This window comes from Colletotrichum godetiae, assembly GCF_030913485.1.
Source record: "Colletotrichum godetiae strain CBS 193.32 chromosome Unknown BDP55scaffold_35, whole genome shotgun sequence".
NCBI lineage: Eukaryota > Fungi > Ascomycota > Sordariomycetes > Glomerellales > Glomerellaceae > Colletotrichum > Colletotrichum godetiae.
In genome coordinates, this window is record NW_026851283.1 from 257,809 (window position 1) to 282,007 (window position 24,199).

The following is a 24,199-nucleotide window of genomic DNA, read 5'->3' on the forward strand; positions in this document are numbered from 1 at the left end:
CACTATTTCCTTCCCGCGGGATATGTTGCCTTTTTGAGGGATTCAATTCCACTCATGCGAGTCCCTGAGTCAGTGGAGACGGCTGCAATTGGCTAGGGTTTCCCTCTCCACATGGGCTACGAGTAACCCTCACTCCACCATCCCTTCTGCTCATCTACCGACGGGCCACGGCTCGAACCCGCGGGCTAAGGCGTCTCTACTCGCTGCGTTACTATCCGCACCAGACACTCTTTGGCCGCGTACACTCCAATCGGATTGTCGAGATTGATAATGATTGTTGTTAGCGGACTTCAACCCGTGGAGACTGGAAACTTGCGTCGACCTGGAAGAATCCGGGGGAGATGAGGAGTACGCCATCCGAACCTGGGGCTCCCCACTCGTCTCCATCAAAAACATGTCAACTTCCAACCCACAAGGTCTTTTGCGTCTTCAGTATCGTTTTATCTGCAATACTCACGATGACATCATTCTTCCAAGAATTGGTCAAGGCCCGCCTGCGGATTTGGGGTAGTAGCAGTAAGCTACATGGCCTTCGTCGATCGGCGGAACTTACAATTCTGTAACCCTCGGAAGAAAGTCCTGGAAACACGAGGGCAGTGAGATGTATACTTCACCTAGGTTTAGAAGTCAATAGAGTCACCAGACGGTACCGTGATTCTGGCACTCCCTTGAACCGGCTGCGACACTAAACATGAGATAACTTACGGAAACAACGCTGACAGAAGCCCATAGTCGGCCGGAAATCAAGACCAAGAGACACTAGTCCTTAAATCCCCCTGTACAGACACATTGGACTGTTACCCGCGGGGCTTTTTTACTACATTGGGGATGGTCGGCTGAGTGACTCCCCGCGTATCCCGCACACGGAGGTACCCCAGACAACCCACCCCCGCATTTATTTCGACGTACGCTGCGGATACACACGCTCGACACTGATCAGGTGTTTGAGTAGAGAATCCCGCGCGATGGGAAATAGGAACTAGTGATCAAATCTGATGTGCTTCTACCATGGACTCGGGAGACGTAGCAAGGTAGTGAGACTACCAATGCTAGCTGAAAGTTCCACGTGGAGAAAATAGACTAAGAGACACTGTGCCGGTTTCCGTCTGATTCATCTGTTCCTCGAGGTTGGGGTTCAAACGTAGGAAAAAAAAGCGCGTGCTTTTGAAGTTTCTCCTCATACCACGACTAATTTGGGCAATTTAAACCCGCGACTCCACCTTGGCGCGTGGTCTACTTGCTTGCAATTCCCTTACAGTTCTTAGTAGCCTCCCGTCGGTAACATAGGGTCGTTGACTCATTTTCTATATAACTACTACGTCTGTTCGCTTTTCCTCGTCTGAAATTCTGCAGCCCAGTCTCTTCTTTGAGTTTCCCCAACCGGCCTCAGCCTCATCCGATTCAACTCTCGTAATCAGCCAAACATCGCTTAGCTTTAGCTCTACCTCTTGCTTGAATTCGAACCGCCATTGCTTATCTTCTTTACTGAAGCCGGCCCGAACTTGCAATTGCTCGACAATGTCGCAAACCACGCCCGACTCCGAGAGCAAGGCCTTATCGAGGGAAGCTTCTCTCGATAAGATGAAGCTCGATGGAACTACATCCCACGTCGAGCAGACGCAGCCCGTTGACTTTGATGATTCTATCGAAGATACTGAGCCTTCTAAGGCAGTATGGCTGATCACCTTCACCGTCGCAATGGGCGGTTTCTTGTTTGGTAAGCCACTTTTCCGCCCGGGCTACAAGGATTCAGTAAACCTCTAGGAAGTGAATGGTTTTACTAATTGAGAGTTCTTTGATTAGGCTACGACACTGGTGTGATTTCGGCCGTTCTCGTCAGTCTCAAAAGTGACCTCGGACACGAATTGGATTCGCACGAGCAGGAACTGATCACGTCCATTACTTCTGGCGGCGCTTTGATCGGTGCCGTAATTGCTGGTCTTCCGGCCGACAAGTACGGGCGAAAACTCGGCATTTATATCGGTTGCCTTCTCTTCCTTATCGGCACAATCATTCAGGCTGCTGCGTTCTCCGTGGCGCAAATGACTGTTGGTCGCTTCATTGTCGGCTTGGGAGTCGGTTCTGCGGCCATGATTATCGTGAGTTGCCATGAAGCTCCCTTCCTAGACAGGAGCTAGTTCCAGGCTGCAGTCATCTATGGGCTTCAATATCTAACCAAATGCACAATAGCCTCTGTACATCGGCGAACTCGCACCCGCGAAACATCGTGGTCGCATGATTGCATTCGACAACATGAGCGTAACCCTCGGACAACTAATCTCCTACGCCCTCGGCGCCGGCTTCACCGAGGTCTCCCACGGATGGCGCTACATGGTTGCTGTCGGCGGTATTCCACCCATTATCCTCGCGTTCCTCCTTCCCATGTGCCCTGAGTCGCCCCGACAGCTCATCTCTCACGGAAAACTCGAGGAGGCTACGCGCGTCATTAGGCGCGTGTACCCGCACGCGACGGAAGAGCAGGTTAACGCCAAGGTTGGACACATGACGTGGTCGGTCGAGGTCGAGGCCCAGGCTACCTCAGCCTCGCTTTGGGATCGCTTCAAGGAGTTGCACGTTGTGCCTGCCAACTTCCGTGCTCTTGTCACCGCGTGCGCTATTATGTCTAGTAAGTATCCCGCGTTTTCCGCCATGTCCCAATTGCAGATGCCATGAGGGAGTAAGATAGGCATCTATACATGTACTGACGCTTTTTCAGTCTCACAGCTTGGCGGTTTTAATACTTTAATGTATTACAGCGGGGTTCGTTAACTGAGTTCTTGGCATAGGTATAAAATTCAATATGCTTACCAAAAATAGGTTCTCTTCGGCCTTGTTGGCTTCGACAAGCCTGTTGCTGTGTCCATCGTCGTTGGCGCCACCAACTTCGTCTTCTCGCTGGTGAACCTCTTCATCATCGACAAGCTCGGCCGGCGCCGCATTCTCCTGGTGACTGTTGCCGGAATGGTATGTTTCACTTTCACCAAGCGCTGGACTTCTCAGCAAGTCGAAACTCCCAGTCTCTAATGTTTTTTCTCCAGTCCGTCAGCATGGCCGTAGCTGCCGTCGCCTTCCACTGGATCCCAGTCTCGCCAGATCTCAAACTTCAAGCCACCTCGGTAAACTGGGCTGGCATCCTCGTCCTCGTGACCATCATCGTTTACGTCGCCTGCTTCGCCGGCGGTGTCGCCACCATCGCTTGGGTCGGCACCGAGCTCCTGCCCCTCGAGGTCCGCGCCCTCGGCACCATGATGAACACGGTCACCTGCTGGGGCTGCAACATCATCATCGCATCTACTTTCTTGTCCATGATGAAGGGCATGACACCCAGCGGCGCGTTCGGGTTCTACGCGGGAATTTGTTTCTTCGGATGGGTCTTTGTTGTCTTCTGTTACCCCGAGGCCAACGGTTTGCCGCTCGAGGAGGTGAGGCAGATCTTCTCTACTGGATTTGGTGTCAAGAAGGCGAATGAGCTACAGAGACTTCGCAAGATGGGTGGTGGCTCGGCTTAGGTCCTTGTTAGGAAGTTGCGGCCTCTTTATTAAGCGTATTACATACAGCCGAGCGACAATTATCTCCATAACGAGGCATGATTAATGGAATCTATCAACAACTAAGATGTCTCGAGTTGTGGCCATTACGTACGTTGAGTGTGCACGACAAAAAGTCAATAACAGCTGCATCTTGCCAGCTCCTGAACACATACCCTAGGAGATATACACACTTGTTGGCGGGCCAATGTAGGTCTCTTGCACGCCGCCAAGGTCAACCACGAGCTTTTCCAATATCAAGTTCGAATGCTTAAGACGAATCCTCAGGTCATGCTCCCCAGCATCGAGACTATTCTCGCCCAGACCATGCCTTCGCAACCAAGCACAATCCTGTACGGCATAGAACCAACCTTCGGGGAGGTCGCTGGTCTTGGGCGACAGTCGGTGGGTCTGGACAGGTCCCTCGTCAACCTGCAAGTCGTAAGACATCGGATCTGCCGGGTCGAGGTCGAGCGTCATGTTGAAGTACAATAACAGAGACGGGTTCGCTGTCTGCGAGAAGGCGTTAAACTTGTACGTGAGCTCCGCGCTCTCCGCCCCCGGGGCAAGTGCAATCGCTCCCTCTGGGGTCCTGCCGCACTCCGGCAGTGCTTTGAGATCTTGTGGAGGACAATGCGCCGCAGGGATGGAGATGTACCCGTCGCTTTCGATAAACCCTCCTTTGAACAATTCGGGAGCGCGTCTGCCAGTGATAGGTAGATGTACCTGCTCAAAGTCGCCCTCTTCGGATCTGATATCGATCAAGACCTTCTGCTCAAAGTCATCTGGCACCTGATCCCAAGCAACTGTGACATCAACTCGTGAATCATCCCCATCAGGATCAAGCGTGCCAGACGACATCGAGAGCTTGACCCAGTCATACGGAACCGCAGCTTTCCAATGCGTAGCCTGAGGTCCCCGGCTGTAAATTTCGAACCACCTCTTCAACGGCCCATACCGACTCATCAGCCCCAACGTCACCCCAGGGACCAAGTCCCGCCGGCTAGGGTGTGTTCGATCAGACTCCTCATTCGTCCTTCCTGGACGAACACCCTCGTGGCCTTCAATAACGATTCCCATTTGGCCCATGACTGGATTCGAACGCTGCCGATGCTGGACGTAGCACAGGCCGCCTATCATGTCGCGGTACGGCGCGTGCCACGTCTCTTCGTAGCCGTAGTGTGTCTGGCTCATGATCTGGTTCCACTTACCGTCCAACAGAGCGTGGAACTCTTCCGAGAGGGCGTAGTCTGCATCAAAGAGGTCCAGAACCTCGCGGGCGAGCTTGTTGGCGACGTTGCGGCGCTGCCGGGCGTAGAGTCTGTTCCGGCCTAAGGTCACTTGGAGTTTAGTAAAGATTGTCGATGCCTTGACTGGGTGAAGGACGGTTTCGTAGATGGCTGCCTTTTGAGCATCTGGAGTTTGTTTATAGATCTCCTCGGCTGATTTAAGGAGTGACTCCCAGCGGTGTACAACGTCTTCTGCCTCGTTGTAGTGGATCAAGGAAAAAGTCGTCGGTTCAATGTGTTCGTGTCTTCTTAGTGCTGAGAGTCGATCGTATCTTTGCCACACCGATGCGATCTGGTCGGATTGGTCCTTCCCAAAGTTTGTCTCTGCCATTGTCTGGTAGAAGTTTGCAAAGTCGTTGGCGCCGATAGAGTTGATGTCCCAGGCCAACGACATTGCAAAAGTGAGCGGTACTTCCATCGGCTTGATGTCACCAACGTTGAAGACCCAGATTTGCTTCGCGTTGCGTTTGTGTGCTTCTTGTAGCTGATGCCAGGTTTTCCCCTATTTCCTCCTGTCAACCATATGAATCTTTGCAGTCATGGGTTGCGACAAACCAGAGAGTTACTGTTGATCCACTTATAGCTTCGTGGAACTCCCACATACTCGAAGTGGTAGTATATCTGCCTCTCTGTCAGCATCGCCTAGAATGGGAAAATGAGCCCGAGAAAGGGTATTTCATACGCCCGCGCCTCCCTTTCTGTCCCTCTCCGCTCCAGATGGAAGGCGTCTGATACTGCCAAAGTTATCGTCGGCGAACAGAAGAGTGACATCATCGGGCACATCAAGATTCCCTTCCTCATACTGCTCCTGCACCTCCTTATATAAGGCCAAGAGCTCTATTTCCCTAGTTAGTCGCCCAAAATTCTCTCTATTCGGGGATATGTTACCACATACGAGGAACAGCATCTTCTCTCCCATGAACCCGTTTGATAAGAGCCCGTTGCGTCTTAATCACATCCCGCACCACAGCAGCCGGATCATCCGTCTTCATCTTCCGGTCATACTCGCCGCGCATGCCAAGGGTAAAGTACGACTCGCGGCCTTTTGCCCTCTTGATGCCCTCATCAAAGAAGTCGGTGATCTTCTCCTTGTTGGTGAGCCAGTTCCAACTGCCGTCCGGGTTGTCTGCGAACCACTCGTTGGACATTCTCTGCATGGGCTCGTGATGGGACGTGGAGACGGCGATGCCATAGTCTTCGGCGAGCTTGGGGTTTAGGGGGTCGTCTGTGAAGAATAAGGCGCCCGGGTTGGGGTAGCCTGGCCACATTGCCGGCCAGAGGAAGTTGGCCTGGTGGAAGAATTCAGCATTCGGAGTTTTGTCAGGTTTCTGTCACGTAGTACCTTGAGTCTTAGTAGTAGTTCAAAGACTTTCTTGTAGAATTCAGAGTTGTAGCCCCCGAAGTTGGTCCTGACCCAGCCCGTGAGGGCAGGAGCTTCATCGTTGATGAAAATGCCGCGGAAGCGAACGCTGGGTTCACCATGACAAGTCGGCTGTAGTATTGCGTAGATAGCTTCATGATGTTTGGGAGGAACATCAGCCCAGTAATACCAACTACGTGTACCTGATGTTAGCAGATAGACGGACCATGAATGGGAAAGGAATCTTACGGAGAGACTCCGATTTGCTCAGAGAGAGTGTAGGCACCGAATATCGCCCCTCGCTTGTCGCTCCCGGCAATTATGAGGGCTTTCTGCACGCCCGGCAAGGGTTGATCGATTACACAGGTGCTGAAGGACTCCCATTTCCCCCGAATCTCCTCAAAGTTGAGCTTCCCTTCTTGTTCCAGCCGCTGGAGGATAGAACTTGACTCGACTGATCCGATGATAATGGCAGCGACAGATCCCAAGGCGGCATCGACTTGGGTCCCTTGAACGACCTGGAGCGTGCTCTGTTCAGACTTGGTGACTCGACCAAAGTCCTGCGCGAGATTCTGCGCTGCGATGTGAATGCCGATCGGATCCGACTCGTCCACCAAGATAGTTGCGCCGACCAAGTCCAAGGGCTCGGCGTCTTTTGGTGACGAAAACGTCACAATGGCTTTTTCAAACATTGTGCTGTATCATGCAAGCCTTTTTTTGCGAGTTTTGCGGAAAACTTTGTTCGAGATGATGTTAAATTTGAGTCTTCTCGAGCTTCTCCTCTCCAAGTATCCACGCACCGGGTGATTGGAGGCCGAGGTCGGCTGCCTCAACAACTGGTTGCCAAGTGATCATCCAGATTTCCGCTGCGAAAAATGCATTCCCACCCCGCTACCGCCTTGGCATCGTAGTATGGTAGTCAAGATAGAGTCTCTACTTCAGACCTGCTTCCATAACTCATCCTCTAGACTATCTGCCATATTCTGCATCCGCATAGCTGTCCTACACACCCAAGTGGACACATCGTGCACCAGACAATTTTCAAGCAACGACAGAACTTAGGTTGAGTCGTCCCTCCCAAAAGATGCCAACACCTTCTCCGCGCAACAGATCGTATCTGGTTAGCCACGCCATCTTGACCCTTGGCCCGGTGTCCGGCCCGGACTCGTTCCCCCGCACGCCACCCCGGTCCTTACCCCCGCCTCCGCAAATCCTTAATGGAGCCCTTTCTCCAGGTTATTATGGAATGATCATCGGCAAACTACGGTATGGGATAGCCGAGGGCGACCAAACATGCGAGGAGCCAAACAAACATAAGAAAAATGTAACGATTATCGCGGCTAACAACCCCTTAAGCGGCATAGCAGCCCGCGAGGTTTTCGGAGCTATGGCTAGATGAGTCGTGCGCATATGCCCAAGGTCGCGTGGTCTCTGTACCTACATGCCCAAAGTACGTACGGGATGTGGATGGGCACCCCGGCCGTACCAAGGCTATGGATTTGCAGGCTGGTGTTGATCCAGGCTTGGGGAGCTCAAGATGGTCTGACCGCCCCCAGATAAAAAGGGCGCACTCTTTCATCCTTCTTACCTCCTTGATAGTCTCTTGGCTGTCGGACGCGCCAAGCAAAGCTTCTCTAGCCTACTTCCGTGCGACACAGAGCCTCGAACTTCAAAAACTCAGCATTGATAAGGGCTGCTTGTTCACGATGGGCAAAGTTGACATCGTCGAGGCGCCCGATGTGGTTGAGGACGTGGCCGACGGCAAGCAGCGGACAAACTACGACAAGGTCGACAATGAGGTTGCCAAGTACGCCGGCGAGACAATTGTCGAAATCGATGCGGCGACCAATAAGAGGCTGAAGAGGATGATTGACAAGCGAGTATTGAGCGTCATGGTCTTTACCTACTTTATGCAATCGCTGGACAAGGGAACAATGTCGTTTGCGTCCATCATGGGCATCATTCCTGATACGGGCCTCGTAGGCCAGCAGGTAGATCACCGTAGCCGTTTAACTTCAAGTATCAAGCTAATTGAACAGTACTCTTGGTTGACGACCATCATTTATCTCGTTATTCTTTGCGTCGAGTACCCGGTAAGACACACTTCCTCTCATCTTTCATTGAAGGTAAACAATGCACTAAACAAACACGCAACGACAGGAAAACTATATTATCCAGAAGATCCCGATTGCGAAGTGGCTCTCCTTCAACATCATCATGTGGGGAGTGACGCTCAGCCTCCACGCCGCATGCCACAACTTTGTCGGTCTGGTCATCGTCCGTGGCTTCCTGGGTGGTTTTGAGGCGGTCTGCCAACCGACTTTCGTCCTGCTCACGTCCATGTGGTACAAGCGTGAGGAACAGGCCTCAACCGCCATCTACTGGTGAGTGAACAGCAACCGCTATCTTCAGAAAAAAAAAAAACCGAGTTACAGGTGTACATGAATGCTGATTCTCCATTCTACGCGCAGGTACATGATGAACGGCCTCCAGCAAATCATCGGCGGCCTCCTGGCCTTTGGCTTCTCCTTAATCCCCGGCTCGTCGCCCATACGATCGTGGCAGGCCCTATTTATGACCTACGGCATCATTACCGTCTTCTGGGGCGCCTTTGTCATGTGGTGGATGCCCGATTCGCCGATGAAAGCGCACTGCTTTAGCGAGGAGGACAAGAAGCTCATGGTGGAGCGCGTGCGGTCCAACCGTACCGGGTTACAGAATCGCAAGTGGCGCAAGGAGCAGGTCTTTGCTGCGTTCAAGGATCCCCAAGGTGAGAGAGTTCTCATTTCGTGCCGCAGGGGATGGTAAAACTGACAGACTTCCCAAAGTGTATGGATTTGCTCTCATTCAGCTCTTGACTACCCTTCCGTCTGGTGGTCTCGGCGCGTTCGCCAACATCATCATCAAGGTAACCATCTGCCAAAGCAGCACAAGTTTAGACAAGCGAAGCTGACACTGCCCAGTCCTTCGGCTTCTCCACTTGGGAAACCCAGCTCCTCCAAAGCGTAACAGGCATCCTCCAAATCATCACCATGCTCACAGCCTCCTGGATCGACAGACGCTTCAAGCAAACCATCCTCGCCATGATGGCCGCCGTCGTCCCCACCATCGCCGGCACCATCGTCCTCCTCACCGTGCCCTTTGAGCACAGCAAAAAGGTAGGCCTGCTCCTCGCCTACTACATCATGATCTCCTTCTGGGCGTGCAGCGGCCTCGCGTTGTCGCTCGTCACGCGCAACGTGGCCGGGCAGACCAAGAAGGGCGTGGTGATTACGAGCAACTTCATCTTTTGGGCCGTGGGCAACTCGATTGGTCCGCAGGTGTTCCGCGCCAAGGATGCGCCGCGGTACTTTCTAGCGTTGGCTATTATTTTGGGGTGTTTTGTGTTGTTGGAGGTTGTGCTTTTTGCGCTGCGGACGTATTATGTGTGGCAGAATAAGTTGAGGGATGAGAAGATTGCGCGGGGTGAGGCTGTTGCTGATGCGACGCATTCTCATGCTTTTGAGGATATGACGGACAAGGTAAGTTTACGTTGTGGTGGTCTCTCTCATGTGATTATTGCTAATATTGTCACAGGAGGATGTCAACTTTAGATACAACTACTAAGTGTCTGATTCAGACATGTAGGTTGTTCAGTTGCTCTTCTATCGAGCGCGGTGTACTCCAGGTCGTAGAAACATGAGATGCTGCCAAGCCAGTATGATGGCACCGATTCACGTTAGAGTCAATCTACTAGGCATTCACTATCGTAACTCAAATCCTCGAAGCAGCAAATGCTTTTCTAAAACTAGTGGCATCAAGATAGAAATCACAATCATCGAATCCTTGGCCACAACTTGGCGAAAGCTTGTGAGAGTGTCATAATCAATCAGCCAACACAAAGTACCCGTACACAAAGACTTGTGAAAGATAAAGGAATGATTGTACACTGTTGTGGACATGTACCAACAGGGATCCTCGCAACGTTGTAGTCTTTCCCCTCATCTTCTCGACCAGGACCCCAGTCTAGCTTAATTATCCCAGGTTTTCTCAGCAAGCCCTCCTCCCCCAGATTCCCACAATACTCCCATCCTTGAACCCCACGCCATCCACTTCATTGGATCCAAACCATGCCAACCTAGGATGCCCAAAGCCAAAAGCCCGTTGTTGGAAGCGGGGCAATTCCGAGTCCCCTGTCGTATGAGCAAACATTGCCAGCAAACAGCCCGAACCGGGTTCAACGCCACAACGGTGCGTACCCGAGAAGGTCGCGTCTTTTCCCCAAGCACTCCAACTATGAGATATCCCGCCGGCAGACCGCAAATCTCCGGTCAAGATTGCCGGTTGTTTTCCCCTATGCCAAGTTGTTCACCGCGTGGGGGCTTCCCTCGGCACCGAAATCCCCAGCCAGTCGGGGAAGGGGACCGGGGCAAAAAGTCAAGTAAACGAGGAAAATCGGCCGGTTGTCGGCCGATGATGCGGAGAAGCTGCCGAGAGATAGAATTCCTTATCCTTTGTAAGAAAGCTGCGTGTCCCATGTTGTGACTAGCTTGTTTCCTCCACGACAGACGCTGGCTTCTGGGCTTTTACACGTGAACGTGAGAGCTTAGAATAGGCGACAAGTGTACATGCATTGAATCAACTCAGAGTCCAGCACAGGGGCAAATTCTCCACGATGTGTGGTCTAGATGGACATGGCGGGAACAGTTCGTGCTCCTACCCGCTGCGGGCACCAGTTCCCGTCGGGAAGAGAGCCAACAAGCTCTACAGAGACCGCACGGCAAACTTCTACTCGCCAGGACAATGGGAGAAGGTCAATCTGCTCTCGTACGTCTCCTCTCTCAACAAGCTATCTCATTCCAGCGGCAGTCACTGACCACACAATACACAGCATGATGCACCTCGCAGTCCGCTCCGACCCCTCAGTCATCTCCCTCACAGTATGGCACAGCCCAAACCTCACCCGCCCAACCTTCCCAGACGCAACAGCCTCAACAAACACCTACACCCCCTCCAAAATCGGCGACTCCTTCGGACCGTCCTGGTCAACCCACTGGTTCAGAGTCCGCGTCACGATCCCAGAGGTCATGCGACAGATGGACCACCTCGAGCTCCACTGGGACTGCAGCAACGAAGCAACAGTCTGGACCGAAACCGGGGAGCCCTTACAGGGTCTCACGGGCCGCGGCGAACGCGTCGAGTGGATTCTGCCCGAGGCGTTCAAAGATGGGGACGAGCATGTTTTTTATCTGGAGATGGCGTGTAACGGGATGTTGACGAACGCGGCGGGCGAGCCGATTTTCAAGAATAACGCCAACGGGGACGCGATTCAGCCTCCTGATCCGAATAAGATCTTCACCTTGACAAAGGCCGAGATTGTAGGCGTGGATTTACAGGCTAGGGCGTTGCACTCCGATATCACTGTGATCCACCAGGCGGCGGAGGAGTTTCCCGAGGACTCGTGGGAGCAGCACGAAGCCCTGAATATCGCGACGCGAATCATCAATGCTTTCCGGGTGGGTGATCGGGCTTCGATTGTGACGGCCCGAAAGATTGCAGAAGAGTATTTGGGGCCGGATGTCAACTCAGCTCAGGTGTTTGATGTCGGCACTGGTGAAAAGGGGGCGAGTGTGTACGCGATTGGGCATTGTCATATTGATACGTGCTGGCTGTGGCCGTGGGAGGAGACGAAGCGCAAGGTGGCGAGGTCGTGGTTGAATCAGTGCGATTTGATGGATCGGTATCCAGAGTTGAATTTTGCTTGTTCGCAGGCTCAGCAGGTTCGTATCTTGTCACTGTTCACTCTCTCATTTCTTCTGTCCCCCTCCTATTCACAATCTTCACATATGATGGTCACTGACGTCCCAAAAGTTCAAATGGCTCAAACAACTCTACCCGCACGCCTGGACCCGCGTCCAGTCCAAAGTAGCCTCCGGCCAATTCCACCCCATCGGCGGCTGCTGGGTCGAGCACGATACCAACATCCCCAGCGGCGAATCCCTGATCCGGCAGTTCCTCTTCGGGCAGCGGTTTTTCGAGAGTAACTTTGGCCGGCGCTCGACGACGTGTTGGCTGCCGGATACATTTGGCCAGTCGAGCCAGATGCCGCAGCTGTGTCGGCAGGCGGGGATGAATCGTTTTCTGGCGCAGAAGATTTGTTTTAATAATATGAATGAGTTTCCTCATACTACGTTCAACTGGTATGTTGCAATACTTTGGGGTTTTGGTATGGAGGTAAGGTTCATGAGAGAAGAGTGTTTGATGCTGATGATTTCTGTCTTTCAGGGTCGCTCTTGATGGGAGTCAGGTTATTTGCCACATGCCGCCTGCAAAGACGTACTGCGCCAACGCGACGTTTGGGGACGTGAAGCGTAGTATGACGCAGCATAAGTCTCTGGATCAAGACCACACCTCTCTCCTAGTCGTAAGTCTCATCTCCCAAAATCTCACCATCCTTCGCAGAATAATTTCTTCCCCTCAGAACCTCTCTACCCGCATGATCTAACCCACCCCAAAGTTCGGCAAAGGCGACGGCGGAGGCGGCCCAACCCGTCCCCAACTAGAATCCCTCCGCCGCCTCCGAGGCCTCGCGGACACCACAGGTCTCCTCCCGCGCGTCCACTCCGGCGGCACCCCAGACGACTTCTTCGACCGTCTCGAGAAGAAGGCACATACCTTTCCCACATGGCACGGCGAGTTGTACTTTGAGCTACACAGGGGTGTATACACCACGCAGGCGCAGACAAAGCTGAATAACAGACGGGCCGAGATTTTACTCCGTGATGTGGAGCTTTTGGCGACGATTGCGTCGGTGGAGGATCGGGGGTATAGGTACCCTAAGAAGGAGGTTGATGAGATGTGGGAGGGGGTGCTGCTTTGTCAGTTTCAGGATTGTCTTCCTGGGACTGCGATTGGGATGTGTTATGATGATTCGGATAAGGTGAGTTGGGTACTCTTGACTGCCAGGGAGGATGTTTGCTAACGAGTGGGTTCTTTACGTCTAGGTCTATGCAAATGTCTTTAGCATCGGGAATATGCTTCTGAAAAGCATCTACAGCGTTCTCAAGATCAACGATATCAGCGGCAACCCCACTGGAACAGAGAAGCTAGTAGCTCTCAACACCCTAGGATGGCCTCGAAAGGAAGTCATTACCACCACGAACGGCAAAGACCTCATCGCCCAGGGAGCCGGAACCATCATCACCACCCGCGAGATAACCCCATCCGAAACAATCAAACCCCTCGTCACAGTCAAAGAAGTCTCCCCGGGCATCTTCGTCCTCGAAAACAGCCACTTCACAGTCACCGTCGAAAACGGCACCATCACCTCCCTCCTCGACCGCCGCGCCGCCAACCGCGAGGTTCTGGCGGCGGGCAGCAGGGCGAACCAGTTGGTCATCTTTGACGATAAGCCGATTTACTGGCAGGCGTGGGACGTGGAGGTCTTTCACCTCGAGACGCGGGAGGAGGTGCGCGGCGGGCGGACGGCTGTGCTGGAGGAGTCGCCGTTGCGGGTGAGTGTTGTTACGGAGACGAGGGTTAGCGAGGTCAGTTCTGTGAGGAGTGTTGTCAGTCTTGCTGCGGTGGTTGATGGGAATGAAGGACAGAAGGGCGGGGCGGGTCTGGGTGTGGAGTGCACTGCTGAAGTTGACTGGCATGAGACGATGAAGTTTCTCAAGGTTGAGTTTCCTGTTGATGTAAGGCATCACGAGGCGTCGTATGATACGCAGTTTGGGGTTATTCGGCGCCCGACGCACTACAACACGTCGTAAGTCGCCTCCCCCTTTCAGAGTCATAAACCTAGTATTGAGATGTGGTAACTAACACGGGGGAATGTAGCTGGGACATGGCCAAGTTCGAGGTATGCTGCCATAAGTACGCAGACCTCTCAGAGTACGGGTACGGCGTGTCAATCCTCAACGATAGCAAATACGGCTTCGCAACCGTCGGAAACACGATGCGGCTGTCCCTCCTGCGATCGTCCAAGGCGCCGGATGATGAGGCGGACATGGGGAAGCACACGATCCGGTGGGCGATTTTGCCTCATCGGGGTCCGTTGGGGCCGGAGACTGTGAGGGCGGCGTATGAGTTTAATAACCCGCTAAAGGTCGTCTCTGCGTCTGGAGATTCTCCGTTGTTGAAGGTGGGAAGAGGTGGAGATGGAGCTGCTGGACGCTTCCCCGTTGCGTTGACGGGGGACGAGAATTTGGTGCTGGATACGATCAAGCGCGGTGAAGATGATGAGGATGTTGGGGATGGCGAGTTGCCTGTTCGTCCTGGACGGTGCGTGGTTGTGCGTGTGTATGAGAGTTTGGGGGGACGTGGACGGGGGAGGGTGGTGACGAGGTGGGAGGTGAAGAGGGTGTACAAGACGAATTTGCTCGAGGACGACGAGGATGAGGTTCGTGTAGAGGACGGCGGGTTCGAAGTTGACCTTGGGCCGTTTCAACTGCAGACGTATCGGCTTGAGTTGGCGGATTAGATGAGCCTTTGATGCGATTATGTCGGTCTTTGGGAGAATAGACTTGGTTTCCTGTGATCTGGGGGCATTCTTTAACCTAAACACATTCAGCAGGACATTTGTCGTACTCATGGCCTCTGCATGGAGGTCTTCAAGGCGAACAGCCTTTCGTTTCATGAGCAAGGCAAGGTCAGTGAGGGATGTCCATAGTGATGCATCTATTTTGGATCAAGATTGATCCAGCGTTGGTGATACATTCGCAGCCCCAATTCCAGCTGGCTGGTACGTCCCCTGACCCGACTCCATGGCAGCGGCGTGGAATAAGAAAGAAACCCCACCTACCTTATCCGTAATGGACGGCCCAAAGAAGCTTACGCCAAGAAGATGTAAGGGGAGCAAACATTCAATACCTACTTGCATATTTGTTGGATACACCGTACGGCGTAGTGTGCCGATGGAGTTGGAATAAGGCGTGGGAGGTGTCGCTGCCGGGTTTGCTTGTCACACGGCTTGTGTCGGGTGCGTGCATGGTGCACCCGGCCCCGGCCCCGGCCCGGACCCGAAGCCATGGACGCGGGTTTATCGTCCGAGGGGCCATGCCGTGTCACGTCCACATTCCCCCTTCCCCCTTCCCCGGGATCGACAGCAGGGCGCGGGCAGGTGCTTGATGAATTCGGTCAAGGGTTGTTTGTGAATTGAGGGACCTGTGATTTCGGATGTGATTTTAGGATTGTGGTATAGGACACTCGTTATCGTCATCGACGCATTGCACTATTGGAAATGCAGTCGTTGACAACTTGAACTGACCAGCTGTAACCAACAGCATAAGATGTGATTTTCAGCACCCCCCAGCAGGTTAGGTGTTTAAGAGTGGAATAGGGCCCGGGGTGGGATGTGATTGGTGCTACGCTGCATGCGTGGGCTCATTCTTGCATTTCTTTTTTCATGGCAGCGGGCGGGTTGGCTCTCTCAGGGGGCAGAGGCCCTCCACTGGGTACTGAGGTGCGAGAATACGGCGAGATTGTAGGTACTCGGTACCCTGCCCTGGTTCCAAACAGAGTTCCAGTAGCAACCAACAGGTGGGGGGGTTTCCTTCGTTTAGTCAGCGGAGAGTTCTTCAGGTCGCTGTTTTTTGTTTTCCCCAGTTTGGCCACGACAAAAGAGAAAAGAAAAAAGAAAAAAAAAAGAGTAAGAGAGATACAGAGAGAAGAGAAAAAGAGAGATACAGAGAGAGAGAGAGAGAGAGAGAGAGAGAGAGAGAGAGAGAGAGAGAGAGAGACAGCACCCGCGCAGAGTCCAGACGAGTCCACTCAACAGATCAGTGGGGGGAAGATGCTGAAGGCTGATGAAAGGGAGAGTGGAGGGGAAGAAGGGGGGACTCCCGGCCGTTTGGAGAGACTGGACGGATTTAGAGAGAGCTCCGGGAACCGCGTGATTAAAAAAGCCAAAGCTTCCCCGACGACATTCTTCACCAATCCAATCATCAACCTTGAGCAAATTCATCGTCATCTCATCATATACCATCGTCGGTGAAGTCGGTACATCTGCCCGCTTTTCTCTTCTCAGTCTTTGCTCGCAGCCAACAGCTCGCGGGAGGGCCCGTACAATGTCCGGTCAGGTGTTTGCGAATGAAGCGATCGCCGCCTCGCCCGCACATGCGTCGGAGGAGCCTCGCAGCAACGACACGACCACAATATACATCGACCCGCAGAGCAGCACCAGTGACCCCGTTCCCGTCCCCATTGACCCTCTTCTGCCTGCCGAGGACGTCGTGGTGGTGGTCGTCGACGATGTTACGGAGCATGCAGAGTCCTCTGACTATGCAGAATCCTTCGCGGACGACCTTGACATGTTTCCAGGCGACGATGACGACGACGACGACGACGACGACGACGCCGACATGGCTGTCTACGCCGCGGCTGACCGGCTTTCCCTCGACACAACTGAGGACGAGGCTACGGGTGCCCAGACGACGAATGATGCTGACAGCCTAATGATGGGTACTGATAATCGATCCATCATCACACTTGACGCTCCCGTATGTACCAAAATCTTGTCCCTCGCTACATGCCGGTCTACTTCCAGACACCCACAACCATTAACACCTCCCAGTCGTCCCCGCGCGATGAACGAGCTCCGTCGACGAGAACTATCATGACGGAGGATCTCCAGCTTTCTTTTCAGAAGCGTTTTGGCCGCACATACCCATCAAGAGGTACGTACATGATCAAAAGAGTGTCTGTCCATGAGAATACCCCCAGTCCTGACACCAGTCTACCAGACTACATCCTGCCCAACGATTGGGTAAGTCCTTCACCTTGAACCTGCATGTGATGTGTCTGCCTCTATGTAGTGCCTTTGGCTTACCACGGCTCTCTTTTCGGGGGGGGCCTTGAACAGGATGAGTGTATCCGTCTAGGTATGTACACGTAGACTCACTCCCATGGCATTGCCGTCCCTCCAAAGAGGTGCCTTGTCCAATAATAGCGCCTCCTCCACAGCTATCCAACATCATCTCTGGCTTTACACGTACAACAAACGCCTTGCCAATTCTCCCAAAAGGGAACGTGCGGCGCGTGTGCTCGACTGTGGAACTGGCACAGGACACTGGGCCTCGGATTTCGGTGAGGACCCCCTCTCTCTATCTGTCTCTCGCTTCAACCCGTGATGGAGTCCTGAAGCCTCGACTAACCAGTTGGCAGCCGACGATCACCCGGAAGCTATTGTAAGGCCTACCTAGCCCACACTACACCACCACCGCCGCCACCACGATCTTCTTCTTGCACAAGTGGCTCGGGTGAGCTTGTTTTGACTGCTTGCTAACAATGAGACTAAGGTCATTGGCGTGGACCTAAGCCCTATACAACTGAATGCGTGAGTCTACACACCTACTTTACCTTGCATAATCTTTTGGCATGGGGGCTCTAGCTCCAGAATGAATGCCTAGCTAAACGTCGTTGTCTTCAGTGTGCCCCCCAACCTCTTTTACGAAATCTACGACCTGGAGCAGCCTTGGCCGTGGAGGGAACCCTTCGACTTCATCTTCTTCCGCCACATGAACACCGCCTTTGCCGACTGGGTTGAAATCTTTGAAAAGGCTCTCGGGTAGGGACTCTCTCTCACAAGCTCATTCACACACATCCCTTCATGACGATGGGGCTGACACTGACTGACACACAAATACAGCCATCTCGAGCCCGGTGGCTACATTGAACTCCAAGACAACTCCTTCCCCATCATGTGCGACGACGACACCATGCCCCCCAACAGCGCCATCGCGCGGTGGTCGACCCTCCTGATGGAGGCCACGGAGCTCATGGGCCGCCCCTGCAACGCCCCCTCGAGCTTCAAGCAGCTGCTCGACCTGGCCGGCTTCGAGGCCATCGTCGAGGAGAAGACGATCTGGCCCATTGGGCCCTGGAACGCCGGCAACAACCACCCCCGCGACAGGGAGATTGGCGTCTGGTGTCGCGAGAACTGCCTCGAGGCGCTCGAAGCGTCGACGATGCATCTCTTTACGCAATTTTTGCACTGGTCCGAGGAGGATACGCGCGACTTTTGCAACGAGGTCGAGAGGGAGATTCGCGGGGGCGGTATTCATGCTTATTTCACCGTGTAAGTGGCCCCTTGTGGCCCTCTGTGCCGTGCTCGCGCGAAACTTGGACTGACGGTTATTGCAGATACTGTGTTTATGGGAGGAAACCCTACGCCTGACACTGGAATGGGGAGAGAACGGCTGGGAGAGGAAGAGGAGGAGGAGGAGGATGTGCAATTTTGTTTTGAATTAGATCTAGTCATGATACCCTTGGGATACGGATTACTGGAGGCTCTTTTGTCTTTTGCGCGGCGCTGGGGGGGGGGGATTGGGAGGTAAAATCTGGTACTAGGAGAGATCAACGGGGACTCGGCAAACTCCACAGCCGCGCCGCAAGCTAAGGTGTATGCGGGCCAGGGGAACGGGACGTTCATCCCTCCGTTCCTTGTCTTTGTGACTCGTGTACATACAGATAAATGTGCCGTTAAAGAAGCTCCAACGCGGGCAAAATTGCCTTGCAACACGAGAGAAAGATGACCACCGAATATCACCTCCCCCATTCGATAGGATCCGATGGAACCAACAGCGCTAAACGGGACGCTAAATCGTCTTTGCACGCTTTGCTGGATGGGATGCTGGTCCCCACCACCTGCGTGTGTGCGGATTCTGTTCTTCTGCAAGCAAAAAAACCGATATCCCCGGCCATGATTGGGCCGTCGCGCGCAGTCGCACGCTGTTCACTGGCGGGGAACCGATGTGCCACGCTTCTTTTGGCCGCAGGGGATTCGACTGGGTGGTGGTGGTGGTGGTGTTGGAGGTGAGCGGAGTCCGCCCTGCCTCCCCCTCCCCCTACCCCCATTGACGATTGAGAGGAGAGGTGGGATTTTGTGTTGGTCCTGTTGGCGCGTAATAAGGTACTAGGGGGCTGTCAAGGGTGCCAAAAGTGAGCCGAGATAGTCACATAGTGGGATTCAAGCAGGGGGGGGAGATGGAGAGAGGGGTGCGATGGGGCGATGCCGCGATGGGATAAGGACAAGGTAGAGACGGAGAGGGGGGGGATGATTTAAACAACGCTGGATCGCATCCTTTCTTCCCCCCTTCCTCGATTCCTTTCTTTACGGATAGTGTGCTTTTACTCCGTACCATTTCTCTAAATACGGACTGAAATCGTTACCGATTTTCGGTTATTTCTATTCTTCAACGCCCTTGAATCTATCATTCCCAGCCCCGCGCGCGCGAGAGATCAACGTTTAGTAGGATGGCTGACGCAAATCAAGCTCCCGCTGCTCAACAGCACGCCGAGCCCGAGCTGCCCGACGAGATCATCGTGAGTTTCTCATTGTTGTTTTCTTTTCCCTTCTTCCTCCCTGCCATACCGCCGACGATCAATAGCTCCTGGTTGGCGAATTATCCCTACAAATCATTGGGTTTTTCTTTCGAAATAAAAACGGGTTTACATTCACAAAGTGGAAAAGAAATCTGACAAACCACCTCGTTCTCTTCTTGACAGGAACCACAAGAACCCGAATCAGATGTATCTTCGACCGGCGGCACAGTAAGTTTCCCATCTCACTTGGAATGAATCTCTGGCACGAAACTCGCATGCAGCCCCTGGTGTGTGTGTTTTATTATCCTCTAGTTTCGCCGACTAACAAATATTTTGCTCTTACTCTTGGTGTAGTCCGTCTCCACTGATACAGACACTCTGAGAACGAGTATCCGTGACTACCGCAGGGAAAACGGCCGCACGTATCACAGTCTCAGCGATGGAAGTGAGTCTTTTCTCTCTCTCTCTCTCTCTCTCTCTCTCTCTCTCTCTCTCTCTCTCTCTCTCTCTCCCTCTCATAATTTTACACATGATTTGTTTTTCCTTCTTGATTTTTTTCGATCAAATTTGGCTGACAAACTTGATGTAGCATACATCCTACCAAACGATGCCGTGAGTTCTCTCTTGAAGTAGAGTCGATTGGCGTGCTCCCCTTTTGCGTTTTGGCAAAAGACTGACTTTTCTTTTGCATTTTCAATCTTTAGAGAGAACAAGACCGTCTGGGTGAGTCAATCCTTTCATCATAGCCTGATCTAGGTTCTCTCGCCAGTTGTGACAACTTGTAGCTAAATGTGTTTTCTGTCGATGAAAGACTTCCAGCACCACTTTTGGACGCTGACGTGGGATGGGAAACTCTGCATGTGTCCCAAGAATGAGGGAGCCAACCGTGTCTTGGACGTTGGAACCGGAACGGGTATCTGGGCTGAGGAATATGGTAAGTACTCCCCCTTTCTTTTCCATTGCTTCTCGAGGCGGCCACAACCCTCCCTCTCCATTTACAGAGCGAGATTTCAACTAACAATGTGTGACAGCGGATAAGCACACAGAAGCAGTGGTAAGACCACCCCTCTCCCGTGCCCCATCGCTGATTTGATGACGAGTATTGGCCTGGTAATAACATCCCATGTCAACCCAAATAGGTCGTTGGCGTCGACTTGAGTCCCATTCAGCCTGAATTGTGAGTAATCCCTGGAGTTAAGCAAAAATTCTCCTGCCCTTTCTGGGCGTGTGGTCTTGTCGGGGGCAACAGCGTTAGCTGATGCATCCCTGTCTTTGTCTAGTGTCCCGCCAAATTGCAAGTTTGAAGTCGACGATGTGGAGAAGGAGTGGACGTGGCAAGAGCCGTTTGACTTCATCTTTGCGAGGCACATGAACGCCTGCTTCGAAAGCTGGGAGCGTTTTCTCCGTCGTGCTTACGAGTAAGTAAACTCCTCCCCCTTCATCTCCTTCTTCTAATGACCAAACCCCCCCTTCCCAGCGCCCTAGAACCAGGCGGCTTCATCGAGCTCCAAGACAACGCCTTTCCCATCCTCTCCCAAGACGGTACCCTCAAGCCCGACGACCCGATGGCGCGCTGGTCGACCCTCATGATGGAGGGCACCGAACTCATCGGCCGCCCCATCACCGTCCCTGCGCGCTTCCGCTCCTTGCTCAACGAGGCCGGCTTCGTCGACGTGGTGGAGCACAAGCGCGTGTGGCCGACGAGCCCCTGGCCCCTGAACCCGGAGCTGCGGGAGCTCGGCGTCTGGGGCCAGGCGTGTAGTCTCGAGGGGATCGAGCCGGGTGCCATGGCGCTGTTTACGCGCGTGCTGGGGTGGACGAGGGAGGAGGTTATTGTGTTTATGTCGGGTGTGAGGGATGATTTTAAGAATACTGGTATTCACGGGTTTTGGAATGTGTGAGTTTTGTTCTCTGCTTCTTCTGTTTTTTTGCTTTTTTGTGGTGGGGGGGGTTCCCCTTTTCTACTCTGCTCAACGCTGGATGTTTGTGTTTGTGGAAGATGATCAGAGCTAATCTTTTATCTTAGGTACTCCGTGTATGGAATGAAGCCTTATGACAAACCTGACCAGGAGTAAAGTAGCTATCTAGACTCTCAGGAGCCAGTGAAATCAGACAAGTTCTTCTTGGTGGTTCGATGTAAAAGTCATCCAGTCTCGTGAAGGAGACTTCCACAGCCTAATTTTTGTACGCGCACACACACATATATGTGATGAATTACTTAGACTGTATATTTACTAGAGTAAATTGAACCAAAAATCTCCAAGACTCTGATAACAAACACGATGGCTGTGAATCTCGTTCTCTCAAGTCAGCGGTTCCTCCCCATAACCTCCCTTTTGCCTTTAACTGAAAGCCATAAACCCATGGAATTCCACTATAATCGAACCCCCGAGGGCCCAACCTCCCGCCAAATCAACTCGCTCGCGGAAGATATCGGAGACCAATGCTGCGAGCCAAGCATTGACCTTCCTCGTCGGATGCCCACACGGAGGAGACCCAAAAGATAGAACCGCGCTAACATTGAATCCATCACCGTTTCTTGGCTTTTGTCACCAATCTCGTTCTTGCAGGTTTTCTGACTTGCCTCCAAGCCTTCATTTTTATAAGAAAATGCATGAGCCATCCAGAGGAAGCCAAGCAAGACAAACATGTCAGCTTCGTCGCGGGAAACTTTGAGAGCCTCTTGGAGTCGTCGACTGTCGAGGCGACAAAAGCAAGCGTGTGATGGATATGACCTGTGTGGACGCCACTTTGTTGCAGCAAGCAAGGCCTCGATATCCATTGTCCGTGAGTCGAACGCCAAGTCAAACAAAGTCGATTGTCCTAGTTAACGGAAGCGTTTGCTTAATTGAGTCTCTTTTGGAGGTCGACTCGGCCTCTTACCCTCTTATGCGACCCCCATCCCTTTGGCGGCAACCCATTGTCGGCCTTGGATGTGTACGTATGATGGTGGATTCTAACAAAAAGGTTCTCTGAATTCAACAATAGAACAGAGGACACCTTTTGAAGAGAACGTTCTATTGATGTATGCAGTATTCACACCTCGTTATCTCGGACAAGACTTTGCTCTTGTAATCCCCCATGGCCAGGTTGGGAACGGGATGTACAGCAGATGATTCAAACCAGGTGGACCAGCCTGTCTTCTTCAAGCTCTGATTTCCTTCTTCTCAATATACGAAGAGTAGAACCGTATTCATTAAGTCGTCGATTTGATAACTTTCAATCTGCGAAGCTCACTACGTCGGCCAAGATGCAACCAAAATTTCGACAAGAAAACGCTCGATCAATCAGCAAGAACCCCAAGTGAATGGGGTTTTCCAGCCTCCATCACCGTCAAAAAATCCTCACCGCCACACCACCACACCGGCCTCCCCGATCACTCACCCATCCAATTTCATACGCACTTCAACCCCCCCTTCTCCATCTCGACACTCCACAGGCTTAGCAGGGCATCTCGTGCCTCGGCTCGCATGCTTCCACCTCGAACCGCTCGCGGCTGTGCGCAGGCAGCTCCAGCTTCCACGCGGCAGCCTCGTCCTTAGCGTGCAGCTGCCGCTCGGCGTAGACGAGGATGTCGCCCTCCGTGTGAACAGCCATGTCCCGCCGCCTCTTGATGCATCTCCGGACCAGCCCCGCGAAGAGGGCGAGGAGGAGTAGGGCGCCGAGCGTCGCGCCGACGGCTATGCCTGCGACTGCGGTGCTTGAGAGTTGGTCCTCGTCGGTGGAGGTAGTTGATGATTGTGCTGGGGATGAGTCTGGAGTTGCTGTTGCTGTTGCTGATGCTAATGAGAGTGATGGGGCTGTTGTAGTGGCTGATGGTGTTGTTGATGATGATGTTGATGTTGATGTTGACGTGCTGTCGGGCTCGGTGATGTTGAAGTAGTGAGATGTCGCGCTGCTGCCCGACTGTCCCGTCTTGAAGAACTGGAGGAAGTAGACCTGGCTCAGGTCCGGGTTCATTGTTGAAGGGAAACCGGCGTAGCCTACGGTCCATACTAGGCTCTTTGCTGTGGAATTGGCTTTGCAATAGTGTCAGGCGCAATCTCTGAGGTGTAATCCTATAGCAGGGAACTTACATGCGAGCTTGGCATAGGGCCCCTTGATATTCCCCGTTGGCTGCTGCTGCCATAAGATCAGGTCGATGTTCTTGAGGTCCATCTCCCACTGCAAATCAATATTATCGCCGAGGGTGTAGACGGGGTTATCCCGGAAGTCTCCCGCCGGACCTGGGCCCGACGGCCGGCGGAAGCGGTTCTCTGAGCGCGCGCATGCCGAGAAGGCGACACCGAAGAGAAGTACCGTGAGTTTGTGCATCACGAACGCCGGGAGTGGTTATCCGATAATATCCTTGTCGTCTATATCCAAGTGAATAGGCTGAACGGAGACTGGGCAATCGAGGAAAGGTGAAGCCATCTCTGTCGTGGGTCGCAACGAAGGGGGCACATTGTGTTTTTGCTCAGTTTGATTGCTTCCATTGCAAAACGGTTGCCCTGCCCCCCACCTCGACTGTGCGCGATGGAGGGATGAGGTTCTCATTTCAAACGTCCTAGCGATGGATCTAGTCAGCGTTGACCTAAACAGTAGTGCCGTTTCGGAGAGTCGAAACGTTGAAGCCTAGGCGCCACTCGATCCGCCTGCTATTTGTGCACTGCTAATACGAGGTCAGTTCTGTTAATAATCCAGAATGATGTTCGAGAAGATGTTATCGGAGACAGATGAAT

General features: G+C 53.0%; 7 protein-coding genes across 7 annotated transcripts; 5 read left to right on the forward strand and 2 right to left on the reverse strand.

Annotated features, from left to right (window-relative positions):
* Nucleotides 1-1,257: 1,257 nt before the first annotated feature.
* Nucleotides 1,258-3,607, forward strand: BDP55DRAFT_240329 (myo-inositol transporter). The gene is made up of 6 exons (XM_060566211.1): nt 1,258-1,717; nt 1,804-2,099; nt 2,191-2,626; nt 2,717-2,760; nt 2,818-2,964; nt 3,039-3,607. Exons 1-6 carry the CDS (start codon nt 1,519-1,521, stop codon nt 3,507-3,509), a joined length of 1,593 nt encoding a protein of 530 aa, XP_060426846.1. The 5' UTR covers nt 1,258-1,518; the 3' UTR covers nt 3,510-3,607.
* Nucleotides 3,608-3,704: 97 nt separating this feature from the next.
* BDP55DRAFT_557530 (uncharacterized protein) lies at nt 3,705-6,868 on the reverse strand (the record flags this gene model as incomplete). The annotated part of the gene is made up of 6 exons (XM_060569705.1): nt 3,705-5,318; nt 5,372-5,437; nt 5,499-5,653; nt 5,712-6,105; nt 6,159-6,369; nt 6,426-6,868. The coding sequence occupies 6 exons, from the start codon at nt 6,866-6,868 to the stop codon at nt 3,705-3,707; spliced, it is 2,883 nt and encodes a 960-aa protein (XP_060426847.1).
* A 1,014-nt stretch (nt 6,869-7,882) lies between these two features.
* Nucleotides 7,883-9,782, forward strand: BDP55DRAFT_557556 (major facilitator superfamily transporter; the record flags this gene model as incomplete). Its single annotated transcript, XM_060569711.1, has 7 exons — nt 7,883-8,167; nt 8,216-8,269; nt 8,337-8,560; nt 8,648-8,946; nt 9,005-9,084; nt 9,140-9,697; nt 9,753-9,782. 7 exons carry the CDS (start codon nt 7,883-7,885, stop codon nt 9,780-9,782), a joined length of 1,530 nt encoding a protein of 509 aa, XP_060426848.1.
* Nucleotides 9,783-10,830: 1,048 nt separating this feature from the next.
* On the forward strand, nt 10,831-14,637 carry BDP55DRAFT_770651 (glycosyl hydrolase family 38 domain-containing protein; the record flags this gene model as incomplete). The annotated part of the gene is made up of 7 exons (XM_060581093.1): nt 10,831-10,982; nt 11,047-11,935; nt 12,027-12,355; nt 12,441-12,579; nt 12,673-13,095; nt 13,160-13,923; nt 13,995-14,637. 7 exons carry the CDS (start codon nt 10,831-10,833, stop codon nt 14,635-14,637), a joined length of 3,339 nt encoding a protein of 1,112 aa, XP_060426849.1.
* A 1,393-nt stretch (nt 14,638-16,030) lies between these two features.
* On the forward strand, nt 16,031-18,444 carry BDP55DRAFT_671933 (S-adenosyl-L-methionine-dependent methyltransferase). The gene is made up of 10 exons (XM_060575492.1): nt 16,031-16,654; nt 16,729-16,831; nt 16,898-16,920; nt 17,017-17,035; nt 17,118-17,240; nt 17,319-17,341; nt 17,453-17,490; nt 17,584-17,721; nt 17,803-18,231; nt 18,297-18,444. Exons 1-10 carry the CDS (start codon nt 16,223-16,225, stop codon nt 18,328-18,330), a joined length of 1,362 nt encoding a protein of 453 aa, XP_060426850.1. The 5' UTR covers nt 16,031-16,222; the 3' UTR covers nt 18,331-18,444.
* A 697-nt stretch (nt 18,445-19,141) lies between these two features.
* On the forward strand, nt 19,142-21,743 carry BDP55DRAFT_671945 (methyltransferase domain-containing protein). Its single transcript, XM_060575493.1, has 11 exons — nt 19,142-19,478; nt 19,662-19,706; nt 19,833-19,923; nt 20,068-20,090; nt 20,183-20,201; nt 20,290-20,412; nt 20,510-20,532; nt 20,618-20,655; nt 20,759-20,896; nt 20,956-21,375; nt 21,505-21,743. The coding sequence occupies exons 1-11, from the start codon at nt 19,410-19,412 to the stop codon at nt 21,551-21,553; spliced, it is 1,038 nt and encodes a 345-aa protein (XP_060426851.1). The 5' UTR covers nt 19,142-19,409; the 3' UTR covers nt 21,554-21,743.
* Nucleotides 21,744-22,852: 1,109 nt separating this feature from the next.
* Nucleotides 22,853-23,994, reverse strand: BDP55DRAFT_240480 (uncharacterized protein). Its single transcript, XM_060566212.1, has 2 exons — nt 23,555-23,994; nt 22,853-23,497 (listed from the first exon to the last, which is right to left on the reverse strand). The coding sequence occupies exons 1-2, from the start codon at nt 23,790-23,792 to the stop codon at nt 22,920-22,922; spliced, it is 816 nt and encodes a 271-aa protein (XP_060426852.1). The 5' UTR covers nt 23,793-23,994; the 3' UTR covers nt 22,853-22,919.
* Nucleotides 23,995-24,199: the final 205 nt, after the last annotated feature.

Excerpts from the sequence above, each read along its gene's own strand:
- BDP55DRAFT_240329 (XM_060566211.1), top strand. The coding sequence starts at position 1,519 with ATGTCGCAAACCACGCCCGACTCCGAGAGCAAGGCCTTATCGAGGGAA. Across the intron at positions 2,100-2,190 it reads GTTCTGCGGCCATGATTATC|CCTCTGTACATCGGCGAACT; the intron begins GTGAGTTGCCAT and ends AATGCACAATAG. Across the intron at positions 2,761-2,817 it reads CTTTAATGTATTACAGCGGG|GTTCTCTTCGGCCTTGTTGG; the intron begins GTTCGTTAACTG and ends TACCAAAAATAG.
- BDP55DRAFT_671933 (XM_060575492.1), top strand. The coding sequence starts at position 16,223 with ATGTCCGGTCAGGTGTTTGCGAATGAAGCGATCGCCGCCTCGCCCGCA. Across the intron at positions 17,241-17,318 it reads ACACTGGGCCTCGGATTTCG|CCGACGATCACCCGGAAGCT; the intron begins GTGAGGACCCCC and ends ACCAGTTGGCAG. Across the intron at positions 18,232-18,296 it reads ATTCATGCTTATTTCACCGT|ATACTGTGTTTATGGGAGGA; the intron begins GTAAGTGGCCCC and ends CGGTTATTGCAG.
- BDP55DRAFT_671945 (XM_060575493.1), top strand. The coding sequence starts at position 19,410 with ATGGCTGACGCAAATCAAGCTCCCGCTGCTCAACAGCACGCCGAGCCC. Across the intron at positions 20,656-20,758 it reads AGTCCCATTCAGCCTGAATT|TGTCCCGCCAAATTGCAAGT; the intron begins GTGAGTAATCCC and ends GTCTTTGTCTAG. Across the intron at positions 20,897-20,955 it reads TTTCTCCGTCGTGCTTACGA|CGCCCTAGAACCAGGCGGCT; the intron begins GTAAGTAAACTC and ends CCCCCTTCCCAG.
- BDP55DRAFT_240480 (XM_060566212.1), bottom strand. The coding sequence starts at position 23,792 with ATGCACAAACTCACGGTACTTCTCTTCGGTGTCGCCTTCTCGGCATGC. Across the intron at positions 23,498-23,554 it reads GCCCTATGCCAAGCTCGCAT|CCAATTCCACAGCAAAGAGC; the intron begins GTAAGTTCCCTG and ends ACTATTGCAAAG.